We start from the raw sequence: 26,400 nt of genomic DNA on the forward strand, positions 1-26,400 counted from the left end.
TTGTTTAGTGGAAGAAAAATCCCCATTCTCCTCCAAGATTGAGGTCCTCTCTCACTTCTCTAAAATCTTCTAAGGACTTGAACTTTAGGAAAACATCCAGATTTACAAGCTCCTTTGTTTTTGTTTGACCACATACCTCCCCTGAAGCAAAGAAGTAGGGTCTTACCAGTTTTTATGGAGTAGCTGGGAGAAGGAGGATGGGTAATGTATTAATATCTCAAAAAATTACAACATTGAATATCTTAATTAGACTGCACTTTCAAGGAAAGGGCCAGGACTCAAATGGAAACCAGAGATATCTAATTTGACCTCACTCCTTATTAAAGGATAATTTTCAAAACGAATAATAATTTGGCTCATACAGATACCAAATGAGTACATGTTGAAGATTTTATTTAACTCTTAATGAAGAACCAAGCAGATATTATAACCAATTCAAAGGAGAAACCAAAAAAACAGACACTTATGGACCAGAAATATTGAAATAAATATGCAAATGGAGGAAAAATTAGCTTCTTAATGGAGAAGGAAAGTCAAGAGAGTAGGATGTAATTTGCATTTCGAGAAATAACAGTTATTTGGCATTATCAGTGACGTACAGGGCAGTTATAAAATAAATTTCATTAGAATCAGAACCAGATAAACCTAAAAGGTGTGCACTAATCAATGTAGAGTGTCCACTAAAGCACACAGTTTTTCCCAGAGCGTGTAGTAAAGCTAATTCACGTGAGGTCCTTGTTTCAGCTTAGAATTGAACTATTCTCTCACTTAGTGTAAGAAGATACCTTCTTAGAGCTTCTACAAAACTCCAGATAAGGAAACAAAGCAAAACTAGTTTAAAAACCATGTGACAGTAGGTGGCAGCAAAACTCTATACCTAAGGAATGCAGCCTTCAGAGAAATTTGTGAAATAGCCTCAAGTCTCTGGGCTTTCAGGAGTCCATAAATCCCCTGGCAAATCTATGCAAAAAGTTATACTGAATTCATTTTTTCTAGGAACCCAGTTCTTTTTTTTTTTTTTTTTTTTTTTTGCTTTAAATCTGAAAGTTAAGCTACTAAGAACTTTCTCAAAATGATGGAAATCCCTCATCCCAATTATCGTATCTACAAATTGGTTGGCAAATCAGCTCAAGTTAGAAACATCTGAGGCGTTATTAGATCAAACCGTACAAAACTGACATTCTCGTAAGGGCAACGAAGAGTTGAATATCAGCAACCTATATATGGTTCAACCTATGCGTAAGGATTCGTGGTTACCCCCACCCCATTCCCATGAGCAGTTGGATGGATGAACATCCAAGATCAGCTGACTTGTCCAAGTTGAAGTTTAGGACAATGGAGTCTTGGATGCCAGTCCATGCCAGGGTCTCAGTGTTTAACTACAGCCCCCTCTGTCCACCCTGGACAGTGAGAACCAATGTGGCACTAGGGTCCTCACTAGCACCCAGTACTTGGGAGGGCTTTTTCAATGTGCCTTGACCAGCCTCAGGATCTCCTGATGTGCTTAGTCAAATACATTCAATCAGGCCCCACACCTCTCACTCTGAATCAGACCTCCTGCATTCTAATGAGGCTCCCACAACTCTTCTGAGCCTAAAGAGTAAGTAGTCACTGCAGATGGGAGAGAAGGCAGGCACTGAGATGTGTCACCTATCAACATACACTTGTTAGAATGTTTAAATTGTGACTCTCATTAAAATGTACAATTGGCACATTTCAAAGGTTTTATTCCACTCATTAAGTTGTGACTGAACCATTATAAGGATGCAGCTGATTCCAGGAACACTTGAGAAATCCACCAGGAGAAGCATTTTCAAAACAAAAAAGAACATAAGAATAAGGTTATGAGGTTACAGATAAAGCTGGTTAATATACTTCAGGCTAATTATACCATAACCTTTGGAATATCTTTTCTAACCAGATTGAAAACCCCAAATTAACACATAACTTCATAATATTTGGGTTCTAAAATAATAAATTGCCAAGTCAAACACAGATGCATTCTTTGAGAAAATCAAAAAATTCTTGGGGGACTTGTCAAAAAATTCCCCAGTATGACATTGAAAGGATGTGCTGCTTAATTTTTTTACCTTATTTTTGAATTTTAATTTTTTTTTATGTGATGCTGGGGATTGAACCCAGGGCCTTGTGCTTGCAAGGCAAGCACTCTACCAACTCAGCTGTATCCCCAGCCCCTTAAATAATTATTTTTATAGTGAAGAAAGACAAACAGGGAATGAATGGACCCCATACCTCTGGGTGAGAACATTCATGCTGAAATGATGTGTTCAAAAATAAGACCCAATTAACTCAGGGGGAGGAGGAATGGACCAAGATTCAGAACTCTTATATCTTAGATTTATTTATTTTAGACACTAGCTACAATCACATCCTCTTGATTTTTTAATAAGTGTTTTTTCATCTTTGTAGTTATTTTTCTTAAAAACTAGTCATTCCCTGAAAACTTATCTTAGAAGTTTATCATAAAAGTTTGCTAAGGTTTTAAACTTTGTTCTTTTGTCTTTAATCTAAAAATTCAGGCTCTTTGTCTAAAGATCAAAAATATCCTTTGATTTCTATGAAACAATTGTTCATCTGGGGGATTAAACTATGATCATCAAAAAAAAAATGAACTTAAATGAAAAAAATGTGTCCCAATTCAACTTCATGTTTTTTTTATAACTTCTTTTTTGCCTTTAGAGAATAGTTTAGGAATGAATATCTGTTGTGAATAAATATCTAAAGATTAGCAACTTCTTCATTTCAGTTCCTTCTACTAATTTCAAGTAAAATTAAAATTGAGTAGCTTTTTCCTATAATAATTTTTCAGTGGTTATCTCTAAGCGGGATTACCAATATTTCTTTTCTTCTTTGAAGTTTTTTTGTAGTTTTCCTCTTTCTTTAACCAAGAACCAGACTTTTTAATTAAATTAAACCTGAAAACAATTTTTTGTATGTGATTGAGTTGGAACCCTGAGCTTATGCCGGCTAAACACATATCCCTACTGCTGAGTATGTACAATCCCAGCTCCCTAAATTAACTTTATAAAACTCCCTTTATTCATCTAATTTACTAGTATTTATAATAAGAGCATCTACCATTTATTGACTTTTAAAATATGAAAACAATTGAAGTTTCATTTAAAGTACTTCTATGGAGGTATATCTTACAAATCATAAAATTAACCATTTCAAGACATTTATACGTCCATATTCACAGCAGCACTATTGACAATAGAAAAAAGGTAGAAACCACCCCCAATAAACAACCCCAACTGGATAAAGGAATCTACAAAATTGGGTACATACATACAATGGCTATCATTCAGTCTTAAAGAGGAAGGGGATTTTGACAAATCTATAATACGGGTGATCCTTAAAGATATTATGAAACAAGACACTCACAAAAGGGCAAATGTGGTGTGGTGGCATTTATGCAATGTACCTAGAATCTCAAATCCACTGAGACAGGAAGCAGAATGGTGGCTGCCAGAGCTGGGAGGAGGGAATGAGGAGCCAGTGTCTATGGGTGCAGCATCAGCCGAGGAGGAGGAACATATGTTGGGGAGGGAGAGTGGTGATAACTGGACAACAATGTGAATATACTTATTGCCACAAAGCTGCACACTTAAACATGGTTCAAGTCGGGAGGTTTATACTGCATCTATTTTACCACATTAAAAAATTTCTGCAATTTCAGGTGTACAATTAAATAATTTGAGTACAACAATAGCCATAAGTCAGTTTTAAATATTTTAGAACATTTTCATCACTGCAATAAGATCCAGGCTGCCCTTTATAGTTAATCCCCATTCTCACCTATAGCCCCAGGCAATCACCCATATACTTCCTGTCTCTCTCAATTTGCCTTTTCTGGACATTTCATCTAAATCATGTAATATTACATGGCCTCTTGTGTCTAGCTTCTTTCACTTAGCAAACTGTCTTTGAGGTCTGTCCATAATTGTAGCCATGTGTCTGTAGTTTGTGCTTTCATTGTTGCCAAAGAGAATTCTACCATATGGATATCCAATGTTTTGTCTATCCATTCAAAATTTGATGGATGTCGATGTTGTTTCCAGTTTGGGCTATTATGCATCATGCTGCTTGGACAAGCACATGCAAATTCTTTTGTGGACATGGCTTCATTTCTCTTAGGAAGATACCTAGGAATGGAATTCCTGAGTCATGTGGTAGTTTTAAGTTTAAAATTTTGAGCACCTGCCAAACTTTCAAAGTGGTTGCACCATTTCACATTTCAACCAAGGATGCAGGCAGCTTCTCATTCTCCATCCTTGCCAACACTTGTTATCGTCTGCCTGACTCATGACAGCCATTCTAGCAAGCGTAAAATGGCATCTTGGGGTTTGAATTTGTACTTCACCGATGGCAGATGATGTTGAGCAGATTTTCATGTGCTTAGTAGTTATTCATATATTTTGTGAAAGGTTTGTTCAAATCTTCTGCTCAATTTTTTGTTTGTTTGTTTTCTTGATTTTTAAGAGTTCTTTGTAAATTATGGATGCAAGTCCTCGATCAGATATATATTTTGCAAATATTTTCTCCAACCCATTGCACACTCCAAACTCACCAACTTTGCTCTTCCTTTCCAAAAATTGTTCTAGTTATTTTAGTTATTTTGCATTATTGTATTAATTTTAGGATCTACCAGTCAATTTCTGCAAAAAAGCCTGTTGACATTGTAATCCAAATTGCATTGAATCTTTTCACGTTCTTAGTGATGTTTTTCTGAACTTCAAAATTTTTTCCTACTTTAATGAAGTCTAATGATATTTTTCTTGTATGGGCCATGCTTTTGTGTCATAGCTAAGAAATTTTGCCTAACTCAAATGTCTTGACTATTTTCTCCTCTTTTCTTCTAAAATTTTTGTTATATGGCTCTCGTATTAAGCCTATGAACTTCTTGAGTTAATTTTTGCATATGTTGCAAGAAGAGGATTTAACTTCATTTTTTTCACATGTGAGTGTCTGTTTCACCACTAGTTGTTGAACTATTTTGAACAATTCTCCAATCAATTGCCTTGCACGTTTGTCCAAATTCAGTTGAGTATAAGGATTAATTCCTGGACTCTGTTCTGTTCTGTCAATCTAAGTGTCCATCTTTATAGCAGTAGCATATCATCTTGCTTACTATAACGCCAAACCATGTATAAAATAGAGAAGCAAAAGTTCACCAACTTTGCTCTTCCTTTTCAAAAACTGTTCTAGTTATTTTAGTTGTTTTGCACTTCCATATTAATTTTAGGGTCTACCCATCAATTTCTGCAACAACAACAAAAAAAGTCTGTTGAAATTGTAATAAGAATTGTATTGAATCTATATATTAGTGTAGGGAGAATTGCTTCCTTTCCAATATGCAGACATCCAATCCATGGACTTTAAATGTGTCTACAGTTATTTACATGTTTTCTGATTTCACTCAGCAACATTTTGTAATTTGTACTTGTACTCCTTTTGTTAAATTTATCCTCCATTTTATCCTTTTTATGTGAGTGTTAAATGAAATTTTATTCTTAATTTTATTAATTTCATCTTCAGATAATTTTTAAAGATATCAATCTTTTATGCTATGGCCTTGTACTTATTTAAGAGTTTCAAGAGGGTTGTTGTTATTGTTGTTGTTTCAGTCAGTTCCTTAGGATTTTCCACAAGATCATGTCATCTGAAAAAAAAAGCTTTACTTTTTCCTTTCCAATCCGTATGTCTTCTATTTATTTTTCTTGCCTGAGATCATGGCTGTTGGAAACCCATAGGTCAATGTTGTATACAATAGGCAAGAAAAGATATACTTGCCCTATAACTGATCTTTGGAGGAAAGCATTGAGTCTTCAACATCATGTAGGATGTTCACTATAGAACTTGCAGATGTTCTTTATCAAGTTGAGGAAGATCCCTTTATCCTTTATCCCAAGTTTGTTAAGTTGTTTGTTTTTGTTTTTGTTTTTTTAAAAAAATAGAAACCTAATAGACAACTCGAAAGAGCATATAAGACTCATGATTTCAGTACCAAGAGATAGCCTAAATCTTTTTCATGGTGTGTGTGTGTGTGTGTGTGTGTGTGTGTGTGTGTGTGTGTGTTTTAACATTTGAATCTGAAGTGTCTTCCAAAGGCTCAAGTACTAAAGGCTTGGTCACCAGCCTATGGTGCTATTGGGAGATGGTGGAACTTTTAAAGGGTGGGGCCCAGGGAAGGAAACTAGGTCATTGAGGCATGCCCATGAAGGGGTTGCCTTCCTCTTCCTCTTCCTCTCTGTCTCTGGTTGTCATGAGCTGAGCAGCCTCCTCCACCACACACTTCTACTGCCATGATATACTGGGCTCCCACAGACCCAAAGCAATGGGGTCAAGTGACCATGGACTGAAATCTCTGAAACCATGAGCAAAAATAAATCCTTCCTCCTTTTAAGTTGATTAGCTCAGGTATTTTGCCACAGTAATGGAAAACTAACAGTGTATATATAAGTATGTTTGTGGACACACACATGCATATTCACATATACATGTGTATCTATGCTTTCTAATCCTATGAGGAAGGCATAATTAGCTGCATTTACAGAAGAGGAAATGCAGGTTAAGTAATTTGCCAAAGGTAACCCAGCTAGTTTAGCTGGGCACAGAAAAGGGTCTGTCAATTGCAGTGAGAGCATGTGATAGAGAAGACAGAGAGTGAGGTTCAAGCCCAAAGCAGTGGCCCCTGGTCTCTCTCTGGAACTGTCTCTCTACTGGTGGCAGCTCTCTGGTGGCAGGTGTGGGGTGGAAGGTCATGGCTGTCACACTGATGAAGAGCTCCACAGAGGGGGATCTCCCTCGGGGGAACGGCTTTCCTATAGGAATCCAGGGTCTGAGGGGCCACCTGGCAAGCTCCTGTCTTTCTCAATGACTTCAATTCAACTGGGTAGGGCTGAGGAGTGGAGGAACAGTTCACAATGACTGTTAAAAGCAGGGTCTCTGGAACTGGATCGCCTGGGCTCACATTTGGATACCACCACTTTGTGGTCTTGGACAAGTCATCTTCTCTGTGCCTCTATTACTCTGTGGGTAAATTGTGAATGGCAGTGTCTCTCCTGCTGGGCTATGAGGTTTAAATGAGATATTAGAGTGAGCAAGGATTGCAGAAACACCAGGCCATAGTGTTAAATGCTGTTATTATGATCACTTACTACAGAATTACTTGGGTCCCAAAAGCTTGGATGACACATGGCATTTTTTTGAACTCCCCCTCCATCACCACAGCACATTCTGCCTAAAACTTCAGCCTATTTTCTCTGTAGGCATTTCCAGCTGTACCTGCCCCAGTAGTAAGAGAAGCAGCAGTGGTTGGCAATATTCCTTGAGAGAACGTGCCCCTCTCTCAACCCAAGGAAAGAGAGAGGCCTCCAGCCCCTGAGTGTCCATGTTAGAAAAAGGGCTTCATTTCGTGGTTGATTCAAAGTTCTCCCTTCCATCCTGATAATGAACCCATTTTTTCCCCACTCTCTCTGGAGACTCCAGAGCCCCTTCTACATGAGCCTGCTCCCTGCCTCCACTTCCAGGCTTCTTGGGAAGGATGACAAGGGCTTTTCTGCCCTGGCTTTCACTTGCCCACATATACATGGACCCAGACTGGACAGACAAGTCTCTCTGAGACGTTCCAAGTTCCCTTCAATGCCAAAAGAAGGATTCAACAGAGATTAAAACCTAAAAGGTGGGATGTACTCCTGAGCAGTAGCTGATTGGATCAGGCTGAATATTATTCTTGAAGCAGACCAGTCAGATTCTTGAGAATTTGGACTAAGAAATTTAAAGAAGTTAGGCTGTGGTCCATGAACTGCTAGGTCCCCTAGACTCGGGTTGAGGTAGATTTTGGGGATCATGTGTACAGAAGAGAAGAGCATTTACACAGAGAGTGTGTGTGTAGATCCAGTCAGACAGCCTTCACTGTTTAATGGTTTCCAGTCCAGAGTTCCAGGAGTTGCTGCCGAATAGCCTGTGTTCAAGTTAAATAATAGTCCTGTGCCCACAGGCCCTCTCCAACTAGTTCAAGCAAGCATTCCACAGGCAGTATGATGCTTAGAAAGCAGAGCAATGATTAAAAGTTATTTGGCAAGAGATCAGACAACATGTCTCTACTGTTTTCCAGTTATGTAATCTAAGGCAAACGTCTCTCAGCTTCAATTTCCTCATCTAGTAAAATTGGAGTGATAAAATTTACTTCATAAAATTGGTTGGAAGACTATGCAAAACAATGTGAAATGCCTTGGATGATACTTGGTATATAGTCGATAAATAGTAATTATGTATTATAATTTATAGGATCTTTTTGACTCAACCTTTTGTCATAATGAAATTTGCAAGATTCTAATTAGCAACGCTGTGTTTTTGTGGCTAGTTTTTACATGGTGTATCTTTTTCCATCCTTTTAATTTCAATCTTTGTGTCCTAATATTTCAAGTGTGTCACCTCTAAGCAGCATATTATTATTTTTATTTTGTCTATTTTGTTTTCTCATTGGCATATTTAGTCCATTTACGTTTAATGTAATTACTAATATAGTTGTAAGTCAACCATCCTACTTAGGCATGACCCTTATCCTAGAGTGTGACCCTTTTGGGATCTCAACCAAAATCTGAGGAGGTTTGCAAAAGCCCTCCACCTATATGAGACTTGAGTCTCCATCTCCTCGGCATTAGGTAGGAGCTGAAATCAAGTCATCTCTTTAGTCTCTCAGCTGCTGCTTTCCTTTTTGCTAGTTCGCACTGTATTTGCTCAGTTTAGGAGTCCACCACCAATTGAAGTTTAAGGGGAACTTTTGTGCAGACTTCTCATTCATCCATCTCTCTCATCTTACCTTCAAGTTCTAGCTCCTCTGGCAGCCTTGAATTCTCTTTTCAGTCCAGTTGCTTTCTGATATCACCCCTCCCACCATCTTCCCTGACCAGTTACTGGGAAATGTGCTTAGGGGCAAATCAGGAAGAATGTGAAGCTGCTCTGTCTGTTGGCTTTCTCTCTGGGATCAGAGCCTCTCCATCCTGCCTGCATTGTGAGCTCTCCGATTCCTTCAGACAGGTGCTGTAAATATTTTGCCTACCTTTTATCATTATTTTGGCAGGAAGATTAACACAAGTCATTCCCCTATGACCAGAACCAGAGGCCTTCCATTTTTGAGCCTTTCTCAAAAATGCTCAAGTAGATAGCCAAAGTGTCTGTTAGTAACCTATAGAGAATGGAATGACCCCAAAAGTTAGATCACAAACAAAGCTATATGAGATATTAACTGATATCAGACTGAAATTTAGGCATTTTCTAAAAGAGTTACATGTTCCTGAGAAAAATGAAAGAATTGAGGAGTCTATTAGGTTGACAATATTTACATTGCTTAAGATTCCTCTTCAAGGTCATTAGACATGGGCTGGAAGAGTCAAAGAAATTAAAAAGCAATATAATGAGTAACAATGAGAAAGTCATCTTCTGAAGATTGGCGGAAGAACTAGGCAGTTGCACAAGACAGGAACAAGGACTACAAGAATATTTCTAAGTTACGAAGTCACTGACTCAGCAATCATAAATAGGACCCATTGTTTCTCAGGGGGACTCATAAGAATCAACTACACTTTACCTGTGAACTCAAGAATGCTGAGAGGAATCATCAAAATTATTTAAGATGGTCTTACAGTTTCTTTGGGAGTGGCGAGAAGACTCTGAATGTCTCCACACCGGTGGGCAACCTCAGCTACCTGCTGTGAGTGTATTTTCAACCCTTGTCTTCAGGCAGAGTCTAATCACAGGAGAAAAGCCACACCAGCTATTTTAACAGAGGGAATTTAACATAAAGCATTAGTAATCCGATTTGGGGCAAAGAGGACACAGAGGAACAACACAGGCGGAAACTACAGGAAGTGACTACGACCCTTACAACTGGGGATGCAGAGAAGAGTCGTTGACCTTGACAAGGTTAGAGAGGGGCCCTAAGGGCGGGGCTGTGGGCCTCTGAAGCTGGGCCCAGGTCTCATACTGCGGGTGGTGTCTGAGGGGAGGGGTGAAGTCTGGTTCTGAGGATGGGGAAGACCACCAGTGCTACTTCACCTCCCAGGAGGAGTCCTCAGTCCTCACTCCAGCAGCCTCCCAGGCTCCCGCTAGAGCCGCAGGCTCTGGTCCAGCCTGCCAGGGCCCCAGCTGACAAAGCCAAGGTGGTTTGCAGAGTCCCAGAAACAGCCTCACCATGGGGGTGGGAAGGATAGTGGGGTGAATACTACTCTGTGTGTATATACGATTATACGACCCGACCGGTGTAACTACATTCTGTACAACCAGAAGAATGAGAAGTTATACTCCATTTATGTGTGATGTGTCAAAATGCATTCTACTGTCACGTGTAACTGATTAGAACAAATTTTAAAATGAGAGAGAGAGAGAAAAGAAAGCATGACCGACCAACTCCCCAGGAGCACTTAGATGTAAGTGTAGAAATACTTAAAAGAAGCCAAACCAAAACACCAATATTTGTATGTTATCAAGGAACATGTGCATATTAGGTGTTTGAGATACATGTGATATTTAAGAGAATAAAGCCTATTATGTGACAGCGTTATAACTCCACTTTAAAATGTGTAATTGAGAATTAATTCAGACTTGTGAATTTTTATGGTGACATCTAAGTTTAAGTAGACTATAAAATCATTTAATAGAACTTAAGGTTTTCTTTATTTATAAGCTTATTTGCTTCTATAATTATTTAGGATTTTGGGTGATTTTTGTTTGCTGTCAGAAAAATTGAAGTATTTAAAAAATAAATAAACGTATACATTCATTTAGAAGTGTCTGAAGGGCTGAGCGAAGATTGCAAACAGGACCAAGCATTAGTCAAAGGTTTGAAGTTATTGCTAAACTCCGCTGGACTTATAAATAGAATAATAAAATTTATAAGCTGAAGTTAAAGGCCTAAAAAAGGTCTTTGAATTTGAATATTCTAAAGACAAAATTATTATGTCATTTATTAAGTTATTATTAAGCTTATTAAAATATTATCTTTTAAGGTAAGCCAAATTCAAACTTAATATTAAGGGGAAAATAAAAACACTGAAATGTGTTACCTCAGAAATCTACTGTCCAGGGCACCAGAATCTCCTCACTCCACTTCCTGCCCCATGAGTTCTCTCCAGGTGGCCAGGGAAGAGCAAGAGGTGCAGCTTGCTCCTTGGTGTTTCTAGAAACTGTAAAACCAGCACTAAACTTGTAGCAGGCTGAGCAAATTATGACCCTAGCTTGACAATTCTCCTTCCTCATTTTTAATCAAGCCAGGATCCCTCATGGTCTGACCATGAAACTTGGATGAAGAAACAAGGGTTGAGGCCCACCCAGCTCCATCACTTAGAAGACCCCAGCCTCAGTTTCCTCATCTGCAAAACGAGGGTGATGCGTGCCTCGCAGGGTTGTGAGATCAGCATGGCGCTCCTACAACAAGCCAAAGGAATTTGAATCTCACCGTCTGCTGGCTGCCTGGGCTCGGGAGCCCAGCACACTGGCCTGGGACACCCCCTCTTCTTGACGAGGGAGTTTCTTCAAAGAAATGGGCTTCAATAAGGTGAACAATGAGGACGAACTACTTTTTCCTCAATCCAGGCACCAAAGGACTGTCTTACCACAGGCATAAAGAGCCAAGAAAGAGGCCAGGGACTCCGGAGCAAAACAGCAGCCCCGTGGACTGAGTTAATTCTCCACAGGAAGGTAGCTGCCACCAGCTGGAGCAGGAAGGGCTCAGATCCAAGGCCCCACCTGTGTTCACAGGCTCCCTTGTCCGTTTGGAACATGCCTGGAAAGCACTGGGGGAAATAAGGGAGGAAGGTCTTTCTGCATGTACCTGGGAGAAAAGCATGGAGATCAGGTTGATTTCCTCCCATTAATTCGCTCAGTGCTTGTGACTCTGAACCTTCTCTATCTCTAGGTCCCAGACATGCAAACACAAGCACCACACATCCTTGTCTTCCCGGCTAAGAATGAACAGAGGTACAAGCAGAGAAGCAGCAAGCGTCTCGGGAGAAGGAGCATTAGGAGCCAGGCAGGGCGTGAGAAGGTGGGAGGCGTCTTCCCAGGTGACCATGCTGGCCTCTGGTTTACAGGGAGCCAGAGAGTAGCCATAAGACTGGAAGAGCAAGTGGGGCCAGCGTGAAGGAACTTGAAGACATGACCAGCTCAGGTATGTGGGTTTTATGGAAGTCAGGAGCAGGTTTGGAGCAGGGGACCACCTGGGATGTCCATAAGGGAGAAATGGAATTTGGAGACAGACACAGCAGTGCTGAGTGTAGAAGCTCAGGCAAGGGAAGTGGCAGCCTGAAGAGCGCTTGGAGCCAGAGAGGAAAGGCGGGAGCGTGGGTCTCTAGCATCATGGCCACTGCCAGAGGCCGGTCATGGTGGGTGGAGGTCAGGCCGATGGCTCCTGTGCCAGGTCACCCAGCCCTTCTGGACATTGAGGCAGCACCCACCTGCTGCAGTCGGGTCTTCCCGGGGTCCCCAGCACTTCTCCTACTGGAGCAGCGGAGGGGGCAGCAAGGGCAGAACCCACCGAAAGCTGGAGTCCAGAGGGAGTTACCAAGGATCTCGGGGGTGGGGAATTGGGCTGGGGTGCTCAAGGGCACTTGGGGACTTTTAAAAGAGCTTCAGTCAATTTACTATAGCTCCACAGGCTGCACAAACAGGGTGAACCCTTGGGGAAGGCTTCTTGGGTTCATCTTGTTTTCCCAGTCTTTTTTCTCAGAAGATTTCCACAAAGCGAGACCCCACAGATGTCCAGGTGGATAAGGAATTTTCAGAGCAGCTAAGATGGTCTGCCAAGAAACCTTCCCCCACACTAACAGGTAATCAGCGGAGGAAGCAGCACCTGAGGATTTTGCGACAGGAAGAATAATGTCCCTCCCTGCAAGACGTCCACATTGTCATCTCTGGAACTATACATGTTCTGAGGGAAAAGGGACCGTGTGGACATGACGAGGACCTCAAGATGGGAGATGAGTCTGGGGGGACAAGTGTAAGTACGAAGGTCTTCAGAAGTGAAGAGGGGACGGCGAGTGGGCGGAGCTGCGCAGCCCCTCAGTGCTGCCTGTGAAGGTGCAGTAAGAAGGCCAGAGCCGAGGGCCACCCACAGCCTGGAGGGGTGGGCAGAGGCCAGGGAGAGACCGTCCCCCAGAGCTTCCAGAAAGTAGCGCAGCCCCAACGCTGCCTTGGTTTTAGAACAGCGAGACCCATGTTGGACCTCCAACCTCCGGAGCCGAGAGATCATAAGTGTGTCAAGTCTTAAAGTTTCTTTTAATTCATTACAGCAGTGACAGGAAGCAAAAGCAGGGTCCTGCGTCATTCGGCTCTCAGTTCAAGCCCACTTTGAGAAGCCCACCTCTTCCACCTTACCTCCCGTCACCCTCTGGTCACCTCTAGTCACCGGCTCTTTACCATCCAGTGTTGTTCACTATTTGAAAGGCTGTGTTGGCTTGATTTCCAGCTTCTCCACCCCGCCCCAGGGAGCAGGCACTGTGGTTACAGGTCTGCTATGTATCCCCAACACCAAGAAAAGTGCCCCGCCGCTGTGGCAGCGCCACAAAAGATCTGACGGGTAGATGAGTGGATGGAGGGACCAGAGGGTGGTCCATTAACGTCACAGATGCACTGACAGCAGGAAACCCACCAAGGCAGAATGCTCAGCTGCTGTTTACCATAGCAACGGCCTGCCAAGGCTCAGCAAGAACATAGGATTATCATCAGTTCAGATCACATCTCTTCAAACACTTGTTCAGCTTTCAGAGGGCTCAGACTAAGCTGCCATCGCCCTCCTCTGAGTGTTTATGCAGAGTAAATATAAATTCCTCTGCCCGCCAGCATCAGAGGGGATGTATGAGGAGAGAGTCAACGAGTAAATACAGTCAGTGCCCCGTTGAGGTCCAGCGCTCTGGGAAGAGAGGCCACATTTATTTGGGGAGTGGCCTGCCTTCTCAGATATTTTTAGTATTTCCTAAATGGCACTGATAGGCTGTTCCTCTAGGAAATGACTTGCCTGTCCAGGATGGTGACACAACCCAGGGTAGATTTAGCGGAGCCAAGACCACTCTGGAGACGAAGCATCAGGAAAAGATGAGGTGGCAGGACAAGCAGGGTTTTATGGTTTGGATCTAAAATATCCCCCAAAAGCTCAAAGGTCCCCAAGGCAGCAGTGTTCAGAGGCAGGGCCTTTGGGAGGTGACCAGATCCTGAGGGCTCAGACCTCATCGACAGGTGACTCCATTGATGGATTCATAATTTAATGGTCTGTTGGGAGGTGGGGGAAACTTCAGGAGTTGGGATGTAGTTGGAGGAAGTAGGTCACTGGGGTCTGCTTTGAAGGGTCTCTCTCTCTCTTTCTGTCTTTCACTTCTTTCCTCTCTGTCTTTAAAACAGTGGAACCAAGTGACCATGGAAACCATGACCTCTGAAACCATGAGTCCAAACAAATCTTTCCTCCTTTAAGTTCTTTTCTCAGGTGTTTTGTCACAGCAAAGAAAAGCTGACTAACCCCTGGATGTAGGGAGCACAGGATGCACCAAGATCTAATTTGACTGCTGTGCTTTGCAGATTCAACCAAGACACACTTGAGGCACCAGGATGGCAACAGGGTGATATGTACAAAACTATGTTTATTAGATCCATTTTGGAAACAGACAACATGGCAAAAGGGTTTGGGTTTGTTTTCACTCAGAGTCGAGAGTGGTGATTGCTTCCTGTCATTAAACCTCAGCCGTGGGAAAATCCTGGCATAAATAAAATGAATCTTCTTTGCACGAAGGAGAGGAAAAGTGGTTTAAAATGCCAGAGATATCGCACTTGCAAAAGATCTGAAGGATAAAATGATCATAAACATCCACAAAATTTTTATGGGTATAGTCAGAAATATTTACTGTACTATCAGGTGTGTACAAAGGTAAAGTTGTAAACTGGCTAACGGTCAGCAGCAATTAAATACACTGGTCTGCACTGACACTGCCATTATCACCCTGAGAGGTTGTATATTTAACTGATGACTGCTGGCCACATCAGAGATATCTGAGAGATGGAAAAGGTATTTTAAAAACACATATCATTAATCTTATAAACTGAAAAAATAAACCCAAGCGTGACTAATTACTTTGCCTGGATCAATAAATAGCAGTCTCAAGTGTGTACTAAGTGTACTAATGAGGACAAAAGCCATCAGTTAAATAAATCATGATGTTCTGTTGCTAATGCATATTAGTCAATTTGTGGACTTTATACAACACACGCTCAGAAGATCTCCTTTGGACATTTCTCTTCCATCATTCTCTTAGAAGGATGAAATTGAATCAACTTTTTAAACAAAATTTCCAAGTCACAAATCATCAAAAACACAACTTTAGAGATATTTCAGATCTTTACCCAGAAGGGAAATACCATCAAGGTTTAGATGAGCTGAGGGGGTCTCTTCTCCAGCTGGCAACTTAAACAAACCCTCACCATCTCCCAGTCCTCTCTTGCCTTGTGGCTCACATCTTAAGATTTCATAAACAAAACGTTCCAAGAGCCTGCAAGGCCACCATGTGCCCCCACACAGTCAGGGAACCTTCTCTTTTTTCTGGAGCTGCTATCGGTGAGGCCAACAGACAAATACCAAGAGGAGGACAGGGACTCAGGTAGATAAAGAACCCCCAGACCTAGAGGGAGCAGTCTAAGGCAGTACCTGCTGCCTCAAACAGCATTTGGAGACTGGCATGTCAGAATCACAAGGAATAAACATCCTTCCAGAAGAACTTGCCCCCAATCATCTTCTTGACCAACCATCAAGCATAGCGACATTCTGTTTGTTATAGTCTTCTACTCACGAGGCAAACAGTCTCCATGCCCCAACACAGTTTTACCTAGAAACCCTGACACTCACAAACACAGGCCACTCTGGATCCAAATGGCCCATGCACCCTGCCCACCACAGATAGCTATTCTGAGCCACTCCCAGTCTCCTTTCCCAGGGGGTCTGCTTGTTTTTCAGTCTGAAGACACACCCCATTGGAAATGAACAGTGCAAGACCCTACGTGCAAATACTTGCAAACAAGCCTTTGAAACCATACACGTTTTTAAAAATTCAAGTCAAATCCAGGTACAGACTAATGGGTTTCAGCCAGCCCCTCACACCACAATAGGAAGGGGGTCCACCTCTGAGATAGGAGAGATTAAGGCACCAGTGACTCCTAAGGAGGTTAGTACTTGGGAGGAAGCCTGAGAGGGAAATGCTGAGGTTTAATGAAGGATAGGCGCCAGCCAGCCCGTCTGGGCAGCGCATGGGCGTAGGGGAGGATGAACCCTCGGCCACCAGTGGGCGGTGCTTCCCCCACAACTGCAACACTGCAGGGTGGAGGTGCATTCACAGGGCCATGCCTGACGGGCCGCAGGCGACTTTCACTCCAGCAGAACCTCACTCCTGCTCTCCCCCTGCACGCCTCTGGGAGAAGAGCCCAAGGGTTACTTTGTGCTCGGTCCTGATAACCTCTGTCAGGCTAATGCCAGGGGCCTCCGGCGTAAGATCGGGAGCATCAGCCAGTCCACCATCTCAGGGGAAAAGGCCCAGGAGTGAAGATCCAAGTCAGGCAGGCGAGGTTGAGAGTCAGAGAGGGAGCAGGAGGCAACTAGGTCTGTGTGGCTGCGAGGAGCTGGTCAGTCACTGAAATGAGGGGTTCCCCCTAGGGCACTTAGGCCAGGCCTGTACCCTAACAGAAACAAGGCAGCTCTGCACAAAGGAAGAGCCCCTGGGTGGTCCATGGCGGGGACTGGCCTTATCTGTCCCAAAAGCAAAGCAGGTGCTGGGAAGCCCCCAGGGGAGGCAGCTCAGCCGAGGGAAGCACAGTTGAGGTCCGAGTCCTCCTGGCTGCCCCCTGCCACCTCCTCCAGCTCGTCGGGGCTGTCAGTGATGTTGGGCTCACTGGAGCACTGCCGGTGGGGCGGGGGAAAGTTGGGCGGCAGCAGCAGGCACTTGTCCTCGCTGCCGGCCTCCTCCCCCAGGCCTGAGTGCATCATGGTGGCCATGGCCAGCAGCTGGATGTCCGAGTGGGCGTTGGCCACCGTGTGCCGCCGAACGCTGCCGCACTTCTCCAGGTAGGCCTCTCCCTCCTGCTCCGTCAGCGGGGTCAGGGCCATCTCATTCAGCGGCCGGCTGGCTGTGGTCACTGGGGAGGCGTAGTTCAAGAGGGTCACCTTGGGCCGGACCCTGGAGTGCCGCCTGGCTGCAAGAGAAAAGAGCAGCAAAGGCTGTAACTGGGGAGGGACAGTGGTGAGGGGACACTCCCACTGTCTGCAGGGAAAGTGAGGAGGAGGTGGCTCACCTCTGGGAACCGCCTGCTGGGATCCAGGCAGGAACCAGGCAGTGTCCAAATGTCTCTCTTGCAACTTTACCTGTTTACACCGGACACTGCCCTTGACCCCCATAGTAAGTGTCCTTGGTAGGTTAGGGCAAGGGACTCTTTCCCAGCTGCTGCCTGAGCCTCCCTGGATGTGCCCTAAATCCCCCTTCTACCGATCTTGGAAGACCTGGGCGTTGGCTGAGTTAGCTCCAAAGACGCCTCTGGCTTTGTTCAGGATGTGGTCTCTGCAGGGCCAACCTATCAGGCGAAAGAGGCTTGGAAGGCTTCCATCCGGTCTTTGAGGGGTATTGGGGGCAGGGGGTGCTCAGCTAGGCAGCAAGACTATCCTCCAAATTGGACCCCTCACCTCCCACCAGGTGGATGAACTGAGTTCTGTGTTCAAGTCAAGCCAAATCTGCATTCAGACAGGTTTTGGCACCACTGGAGGATAAGCTAGGCTCTGTGGATGGCCCCAGGGACCTAAGTTATGATATGTTACTTGCTCCCCCTTTACAGATGAGAACACTGAGCATCAGCTAGAATACAGTCAAGCTGGGACTCACACAAGCTCTGTCTCCCCTGGACCTCGCTCTTCCTCCCTGTCCATGCAAAGAGTACCAACAGCTATAACTGAATTACCCCCAGGGAAGGACAGGCCAGTACACAGCATCAAAGATGGGAAAAAAATATCTGGGGACTCCCAGGTAACTTGACAAGGAGGATGTGCACCAGAGTTAGGCCTTCAGGGTGGCAGGACGCTAAACCAAGCGGAAAGAGGGTGGCAGCTGGCTGAAGAGAACGCATCCTCAGGTCAAAGCCTGGCTGGGATAGAGGCCGCCAAATGAGGAGCTGCGTCTACGCGGGCAGGGTGAGCATGTCCTAGGGGCCCCTAAGGGCCAGATGGAAGCACCGGTGGTGCACCACAGGCCACGGGGCTGGGGGGTGGGATACGGCTGCTTCCACAAGGTTGCCCTAGCAGGACATGAGGATGGGACGAGACCAGAGAGACCAGAAGTGAGGGGATCCAGGGAGAAGCTCAGGCACCACTGTCTATGATACTGATCGCGTGAGAGGAAGAAAAGACAATGCCCACATCAGAGTCAAGAGGAGAGGAAACCAGGACGGGAACTAGGGCTGTGGCAGTGAAGAGGGTGAGGAAGAGGACAGGACAGAGGATCCAGAGAGCCCCACACTACAAACGGACAGATGAGGGACTCTGGGACTGGACGGGGGAGGAAGCAGAGGCATCCAGGTGGGGATGGGCCCTGGGGGTGGGACAGGACAGCATGGAGGCACACAATCTAACCAGGGGAAGGGGCTGGGGTGGGGTGGAGGCAGAGGAAGCAGCTGGTGAGCCCCCCCGCTGGTCACTTTGACTCTAAGCCCGAAGTGCCTCCCTGGGCAGACACATGGGATGAGACGTTTGGAAATGTGGATATTTTCAAAGTAAGGACATCCGGAAATGTTCCCAGTATGGTTTTTGGTGACAAAAGCAGAATATAAGCAATGCAATTATATGCATTTTTTCCTTTGATGAACAACACAGGTTATACTGGGTCTTGTGTGTGTGTGCACACAACACAAGTGTGTGCGCACACAAGCTGGGAAGACTATATGTGAAAATACCAATTGTAGTTACCTCTGAGTCAAGAGGTTATCGATGGATTTAAAAATTTCTTCCTTATCCTCTTGTTGATATTTTACAAATATAATTCCAGGGGCATGTTTTTCAAATAACAAAAAAAACCATTTTGGGATATGATAACTGCAGTCAACAGGAACTTGGTAACAGCCCGAGCCTTTGAAAGGAACACGACCTCTGAAAGCGGAGATAGGGGTCAAGGTCTAAATTATCGTGTATGCCTGTGTGCAGGGTGAATAAAATGAGAAGGGCCACCTAAAATGACAATAAAAGCACTGGCAGCTATTATGGGGTGCTGGGCACTGTTTTGAGCACTTTGGTATATGAGCTAAACAAATACCCCCAATCTAGGGAGGAGGGTACCATTATCATTAGGACTATTCCATCAATGGGGACACCAAGGCACCAGGAGGTTAGATCACTTGACCAGCGTCACAAACAAGACACAGGCCCTGGCCTCTGAAAGTTGGGTATCTCGAGCCAGGTTTCATGGCGCATGCCCGTGAGCCAAGTGGCCTGGGAGGAGGCAGCAGGAGGATTGTGAGTTCAAAGCCAGCCTCAGCAACTTAGTGAGGCCCTAAGCAACTCAGTGAGACCCTGTCTCTAAATAAAATACTAAAAAGGGCTGGGGATGTGGATCAGTGGGTAAGTGTCCCTGAATTCAATCCCCAGTACCAAAAAAAAAAAAAAAAAAAGAAAAAAGAAAGTTGGGGATCTCCACCAGTTCGGTTCCCTGTCTTCTTTAGAAGGAGGGAACCCCTAGGATGGGGGAGAGGCTGGAAATGAACTAAAGAGTCGAGTAGCCAAGGTCCAGGCAGATGATTCTCAAAGGAGAAGGTGAACGTGCCACCAGTTCTTGGGGCCTCTCCTTTCCCAACCTTCACAGGGACTGTGTGGGCCCAGAAGCCGACCACGGCATGCCGTGTCCCGGGGTCCCCGAGGAGTCCCCCACCCACGTTCCTCCTAAGGCATCCCTACTGTGCTCCCACAGGGTGGCACCTGGTGGAGGGACTCGGTGAGGCAGGAGGCAGCCCTGCCCGCTGTAGTGGGTCTGGCCTGCGAGCGCCAATTGAAGGCAGGTAGGGAGATGCTGAGGGCCAGGCGGGCTCTGCTCAGGGACTCTCTGCTCAGCCCTCCTTCCAGCCGGAGCACACCAGCCTGCTTTCCACAGTGCCCTTCCCCGAAGACCCCACAAGAGCACCCCTTCTTCCAGCAGGCCAGAGTGACAGATGCGGAGCAGCAGAGAGAGGCCTGACAGCATCAGTACCCCACACAGCCGGGATGGGGTGCCCGCTCTCTCAAGGGAAACCACTCAGTGCTGCTCAGACTGGCCTTGGGGACACTTGGCCCAGGCTACTTTGGTTTGCCCCCTGCTCCTCCCATGGATCTCAAGGGCCAGGATGTGTGCCCAGCTCTTCCAAAGCTCAAGCTCCTGGATGAGCACCAGGGTGAGATCTGCACGTGTCCACTCGCTCACAGCTCTGTGTGTGTGTGTGTGTGTGTGTGTGTGTGTGTGTGTGTGTGTGTGTGTGCGTGTGCGTGTACACGCATACACGCGCACGCACCCACCTAATGACAAGAGAATGAAATTCCAATCCTTGGGACTAAATTCCCGAATCTACAGCTCAGAACAGGAGGGAGCAGTTTGGTAGTAACAGTAGTGATTTTTTCTAAACCCAATGACCACAGGCAGAATTCAGAGCGTAGCGCGTTCCCTTCCACGGCTTCACAGTCGAGTCCCCATCTCCCTCAGAAACAGGCAGGGTGGGGCTCGTTACCCCCCTGCACAGGAGAGGAAGACGGGGTGCCGCCCACTCCCTTGGGTTCCAGGTGGCAGCCCAAACGTTCCCTGCTCCACACAACTACAGTTCATGGGGCCATTGCTGTCCCACTCCAAAGATGCGCTCCTTGAGCCAGGCCACCCTCTCAAGTCAAGCAACAGCAAGCGCCACCCAGCCCCACTCCTGCTACAGGAGAGGCTGGGGTGTCCAGGACAGGCAGGGTCAGGGTCATTGCCGCCCCTTTGAGCATCAGAGACACCATGCCAAGGAGTGAACCAGGAAGAAGGAGTCTGTGGATGAGGCCTTGTCCCCGCCAAGCCACACATTTCTATCATGTCCCCACATTCTAACAATAACCATAGATCACTTTTATAATCACAAAAATCAATACCCATAAAACAGAAGCACGGGGAGAGTTCAAAGCAGCAAGGACCCCATTAAAGAATCATCCTTTAAAATCAACGCCCTTGAAAACAATTCATTTCTCTCCCGCTGCTGGTAAAAGTAGGCACTGTGGATTGGCTGCAGAGAAACCCAGGTCGCGGGGTGAATTCCGCAAGCCACTCAGCCGCAGACCAAAAGGGACCTATTCACAGAGCAGGCACTACATGCCAATGGCCGTGTGTCTGAGGGTCAGGTCGGTCTGGCCACGGGGGTGCAGAGGGCAGAGCCAGAGGCATTACTCCTACTGTCCATAGAGACTCAGATGTTTTATAGAAGTATGGGAAACCTTCTGTTTGGGGGTAAGGGTACATGGAAAGCAGCAATATTTGGAGGTGGGTACTGGGGATTGAACTCAGGGACACTCAACCACTGAGCCACATCCCCAGCCCTGCTTTCTGTATTTTATTTACAAACAGAGGGTCTCACTGAGTTGCTTAGCATCCTGCTTTTGCTGAGGCTGCCTTCCAACTCGTGGTCCTCCTGCCCCAGCCTCCTGAGCCACAGCAGCAGTATTGATGTTAAATTTCACGACAGGGCTAAAACTGGGAAAGGCTCATATGGCCAGAATGGGCAGTCCAGGGGAGTGGGGGCAAAGTCTGGATATGGGGTAAGTTGAGGGGGAGGGGATTACAGGTCTGACCCACTCAGCATCCCCAGAGGAAGTGGGAACTGGCTGATTTCCACAGGCCAACCTGACAGAATAAGCCAGGGAGAGAAAGAGGCCTCTTTGAAGGGTCCCTGGATGTCATTTAATCAGCAGTCCAAACAGTCAAGCCCTCGGGTGTTCAACAGGCTGCAAAGTGACAGAAGAGGTCACTCTGGCTGCTGCTGAGTGGGGCTGAGAGCAGAAGCCAGCATAAGGGTGTCTGACCCTGGAGAAGGGGGTCCCCATCGCACCCGCCCATCCTTCCATAAATGCCTCCTGGCCGGCAGCATCCAGAATGCTGCGGAGCTGCCGAGAGCAGAGCCAGGTCAGCGTGGTGTGCGTGCTGCCCTGAGGCTGGGGTCCGGCACAGGGCACATGCTGTGGTGAGGCGGGTTCTTGTGCCGAGTGTCCGCTAGGCTAGGTGCGGAACCAGAACGGCGGTGTTTCCCCGGCACCGACTCCGCCTCGGATGCAGAAGAGGAGCCTGAGGTTGAGCTGTTAAATGACTTCACACCAGTCACCCTCAGGGACGGAACCAGGACCAAGTTCAGAACCAACAGCAGGGTTCCGGCTCCTGAGCTTCACACTAGGAATGCCAGAACAAGGTGGCGTTGCAAAGGTCGGGGCAGAGCGAGAGAGCGCACCGGAAATTCAGAGGAGGAAGGGAAACCACGAGGAGAGGACACGTCAGATGGGCCATGCTCCTTGAGGGACCTGCAGACTGGACCTAGACTGGCCACTTCCTCTCTCACGCCAGGCCCTCCATGAACTCATAGTCTAAGCGGAAGATAACAAATAGTCAGGCCATGACAACGGCCTGACAGGGACTGGCATGTGGCTGGGGGTTCAGTGGGAGGAGCAAGGAAGGCAGGCACAGCCTCCCACTGGGACGAGCTGCAGGCCAAGGCTGCTGGGGTAGCAGCACTCGCTGGCCCTGCCTGAGCCAGGGCAGTTTCTTCCTCCGGCTGCCCCAACAGGAAGGCCTCTGCAGCTCAGAGAAGTAAAGTAACTCACTCCAGGCCACATGGTGAGCCCAGCCCGTGTGGTTTCCAAGGCCCGGTTCCCTCCACGTGGCCGCCACCCCTCTCGCCCTGCAATGACTCATGGGGGAGGCCTACGACTCTTTTTTTCTGCTTTCTGGAGAAATGTTTTGGTTCCCAAGATTGGGTGTGGGCAGAGCTGAGACCACAGGGGACACACGGCTATGTCAGGTCCCCTGGCAGACAGTGCTTCCTTGCTAAGCTGCTGCCGGACTCCAGAGTCAACCCTCTGGCAAATGAGTCAGCAGCACCCCAGTAAAGTCCACCCCTGCTGGGTAAGCCTAGGAGGCCTTAAAACCAAAGGCTGGCCTGGGCCCATGGACAGCTGCCCGCACTTGCTTCTTGCTCCTTTCCTCTTTCTTCCTTTGCTCCAGGGAAAGCAGGCTCTGTCACCCAAGGAGGGGCATCTCACACTGGGTCAACTAGGCTGTGGGGCAGACACCCCCAGGTCCTAAAATTGGTCTTTTTCTTGCAGTGGTGTAGGGTCAGCAGGGAGAGGGCTGGGTTCCCACCCTCAGCTGTCGCCCACCTTCAGGCCCTCCTGGCCACCTCGGCTTCCTCTCCTGGCCTTTCACATGGGCTGGGGCCAGGGCAGCTATTCCCTCCTCACTCAGCGCCTCCCTGCTGAGTGCGGGCATTCATCCCCCTGGGAGCCAACAATGGCAGCTCCTTTCAAATCTACAAAGAAAAGGAAGGCCTGGACAGGGCTGCTGGGGCCCTGGATGGGGAATGGCTTCCCAGTCCCTTTGATCCCCGGGCTCTCCATAATGTGGCCATTGTGACCCCTGCACACCAAGCTCTATGTGGGCTCCCTTCTCCAGGCCCCGCACCTGAAAGCCCCAGAACCCCTTACTTGTCATGCAGGGAAGTTTCAGGTCTCAGACAGCACTGCATTCAGAAGGGCTGCCCGGACACAATGGAGGGAGGCTTGTGGGAGGGCCCCGGCTTCTGTGTGAATGGAGCCAGCAGGCTGAGTATTCTGGGGAGGGCCCACAGCTCACTCGCTGGGAACTTGAAAGGTAGGACAGGGCCCGGCCTCTGACAAACCTGCTTTTAAAATACAGCTCACTAGCCTGCCCTCACCCCTAGGCTACCCTGCTCTAGAAAAGAGGGGACTTCGGAGGGGAGGGACACCTCAGGCACACACTGGAGCCCGGGAGGGCTCCTGGGTTCTCTCTGAAGCCAACCTCACACAACCAGGGCAGGGGTCTGCAGGAAAAGGGACTCCCCCAGTGTTAGGTCGGAATTTAGGTGACTGTAGGGGGCAGAGCTGAGCAGCTGGAACAAAGGCCAGCCCGCCAAAGGTGACCATCAAGTGGGCTAGAAAATTCCACTGACCCTTCACATCCACCTGTCACTCAGCAGGACCCCCTCCCATCCAGGCCTATAAAAACCCTGGGCAGCCAGGCCACGTGCGATTTTCTCCAGGTCCCTACTTGAGCTGCACCCTGGCGGGGATCTGGAAATTTCGCCCGAGAGGTAAATTCCAATAAACCTTGCTCTGGCCGCTTTCTGTCTGATTTTATTTGGCCGCTAACCGTGCCCGTTGAGCTTATATCCAGGACTCAGGGGGTCAAGGAGTCAGGGATTGTGAGGCAGGGGGACACACCTCTGGTAAACCACTGCTCTGGCCACGGGTGCTTCTACAGCACCCTGAGTCTGCGGTGACCACGGCAGGTCCCTCGGGGACTGTGCGAGGGAGGAAGGGTGAGTACCCAGAGCCCGGTCCACCCACAGCGTGGTGGGCATTTGGTGAGTGACCTTTGAAATGAAGGCTGCAGCCGCTCTTGACCACACCTGCCCCCACTCAAGTCCTGGTGGAGCCACCGCAAAGCCCTGCGTGGGTGAAGGGATTTCTCAGGCCCACTGTGACTCCTTAGTCACTATTTCAGCCATTTGTCTTAGTGCCCCTCTTGCCCAGGCTGGGGAGACGTGGCCACCTCCTCCTGTGGAGGGGCACAGGGAGGCTTGGAGAGCCCTCCTGCCTGAAGAGATACGTGCAGAGGGGAAAGGCACTTCAGCCCTTTGGTCTGCAGAGGTTTGGGATGGAATGTCTGGCCGAGGACAAACTGGACAGAGGAAGAGAAGGGAAGGACCACCTCTCAGCTGCCCCGTAGGAAACTCAAGTCCTACATGCTGATGGGGCCAAGGCAGGATGGTGGTGGAACATGGGGGCAGCTGGTGCTTGAATCCTGACTCCACCAGCCAAGCGGCCTTCGTCCTCACGTGCCTCGCCTGCAGGATGGGAGTAGCTGCACATATGTGGCGGCGTGGCATTCAGCTCACCCTGCGCAGGGCTGGGGATGTGGCCTATGTCCAGTGGCTTCCCTTGCCCCGGGCCACTCTGCACCTCTGAAGCCCTTCCAGTCCACCCTGCTTACCTACCACCCTCCGGTCCTCCCAGGAATCCTCCTCTCTGCCTGGCCCCTGCTTTACTCTCTGTTTCCTCAGCTCAGCCGATTCTAGTTCCTCTCTGTCTCCCATCATAGACATCACCTCCTCCCGGGAGCCTTCCCTGGCTTCCTGGCCCAGGTGAAGTCCCTGCTATGGTTTCTGTGGCCCCCGTGCCTTGTCTGACTTCCTCCCTAGAGGGCAGGATGGGTCCTATTTGTTCACAGGTGCATCTGCAGCACCATGCAAGGGTTCTGGGATAGGGTGCAGGGTGCAACTGTCCTTGGTACAGTAAATACTCACACCTCTGCCTTATAATATTTTTGTTGTTGTTGTTGTTGGGGTTTTGTTTGTTTGTTTGGGGGGTTTGGTACTGAGGATTGAACTCAGAGATGTTTCACCACTTAGTCACATTCCTAGCCATTTTTATTTTTTTTTTGAGTCAGGGTCTCAAAGTTGCTTAGGACCTTACTAAGCTGCTGAGGCTGTCCTCAAACTTGCAATCCTCCTGCCTCAGCCTCCCGTGTCGCTGGGATTGCAGGTGTGTGCCGCGGTGCCTGGCAGTATAATTTGATAAAATGGGTATTATTCTTATTGTAAATTGAGTCCTCATGGAACAAACTTCCAAATCGACGCTTGCTCCTCCCACCCAGCCCATTTAGCTGAAAAGCAGGACACAGTCTTAGGAAGAAGAGGTAGCACTGCACACAACTTCAGACTTCGCCATCTGGAGATGGTGGGGGTTTTACACTAACATGCTTTCCCAACTGGCCCTTATCCACCCTTCGTTTGCTTCCCACAAGGTGCTGCCTGAGAGACTTGTTTCCCTTTGTCTTGTCCCCTCTCAAAAACTTCACTGTTCTTCACTGAGGATGCTGCAATAGCCAGGATTCAAAGCTGCCTGTTTGAAAACTACTTGCTCCCTGGGTGTCTTCCATGTACATAGGAAATATACACGTTATGAAACTCCTCCTTGTTTTTCCGTTAATCTGTTATGGGAGTCTCTTCCAACTAAGGACTTTTGAGAGTTAAAGAGAAATAATTTTTTCCTTCCCTGCTCTGGCATTAGGCCCCGAGAGTGGTCAGGGCCCA

The 26,400-nt window shown here is 47.2% G+C and overlaps 1 protein-coding gene across 1 annotated transcript in view; it reads right to left on the bottom strand.

Annotated features, from left to right (window-relative positions):
* Window positions 1–6,051: 6,051 nt before the first annotated feature.
* LOC306640269 (proline-rich protein 5-like) overlaps window positions 6,052–26,400 on the bottom strand; it is a 185,983-nt gene continuing 165,634 nt past the window's right edge. The window contains exon 9 of the mRNA XM_079104416.1: window positions 6,052–17,247. Within this exon, the coding sequence (XP_078960542.1) occupies window positions 16,853–17,247 (395 nt within the window). The 3' untranslated portion in view covers window positions 6,052–16,852. The remainder of the gene's footprint in view (window positions 17,248–26,400) is intronic.

The sequence above is a fragment of the Sciurus vulgaris genome (genome assembly GCF_902686455.1).
Source record: "Sciurus vulgaris genome assembly, chromosome: 11".
NCBI lineage: Eukaryota > Metazoa > Chordata > Mammalia > Rodentia > Sciuridae > Sciurus > Sciurus vulgaris.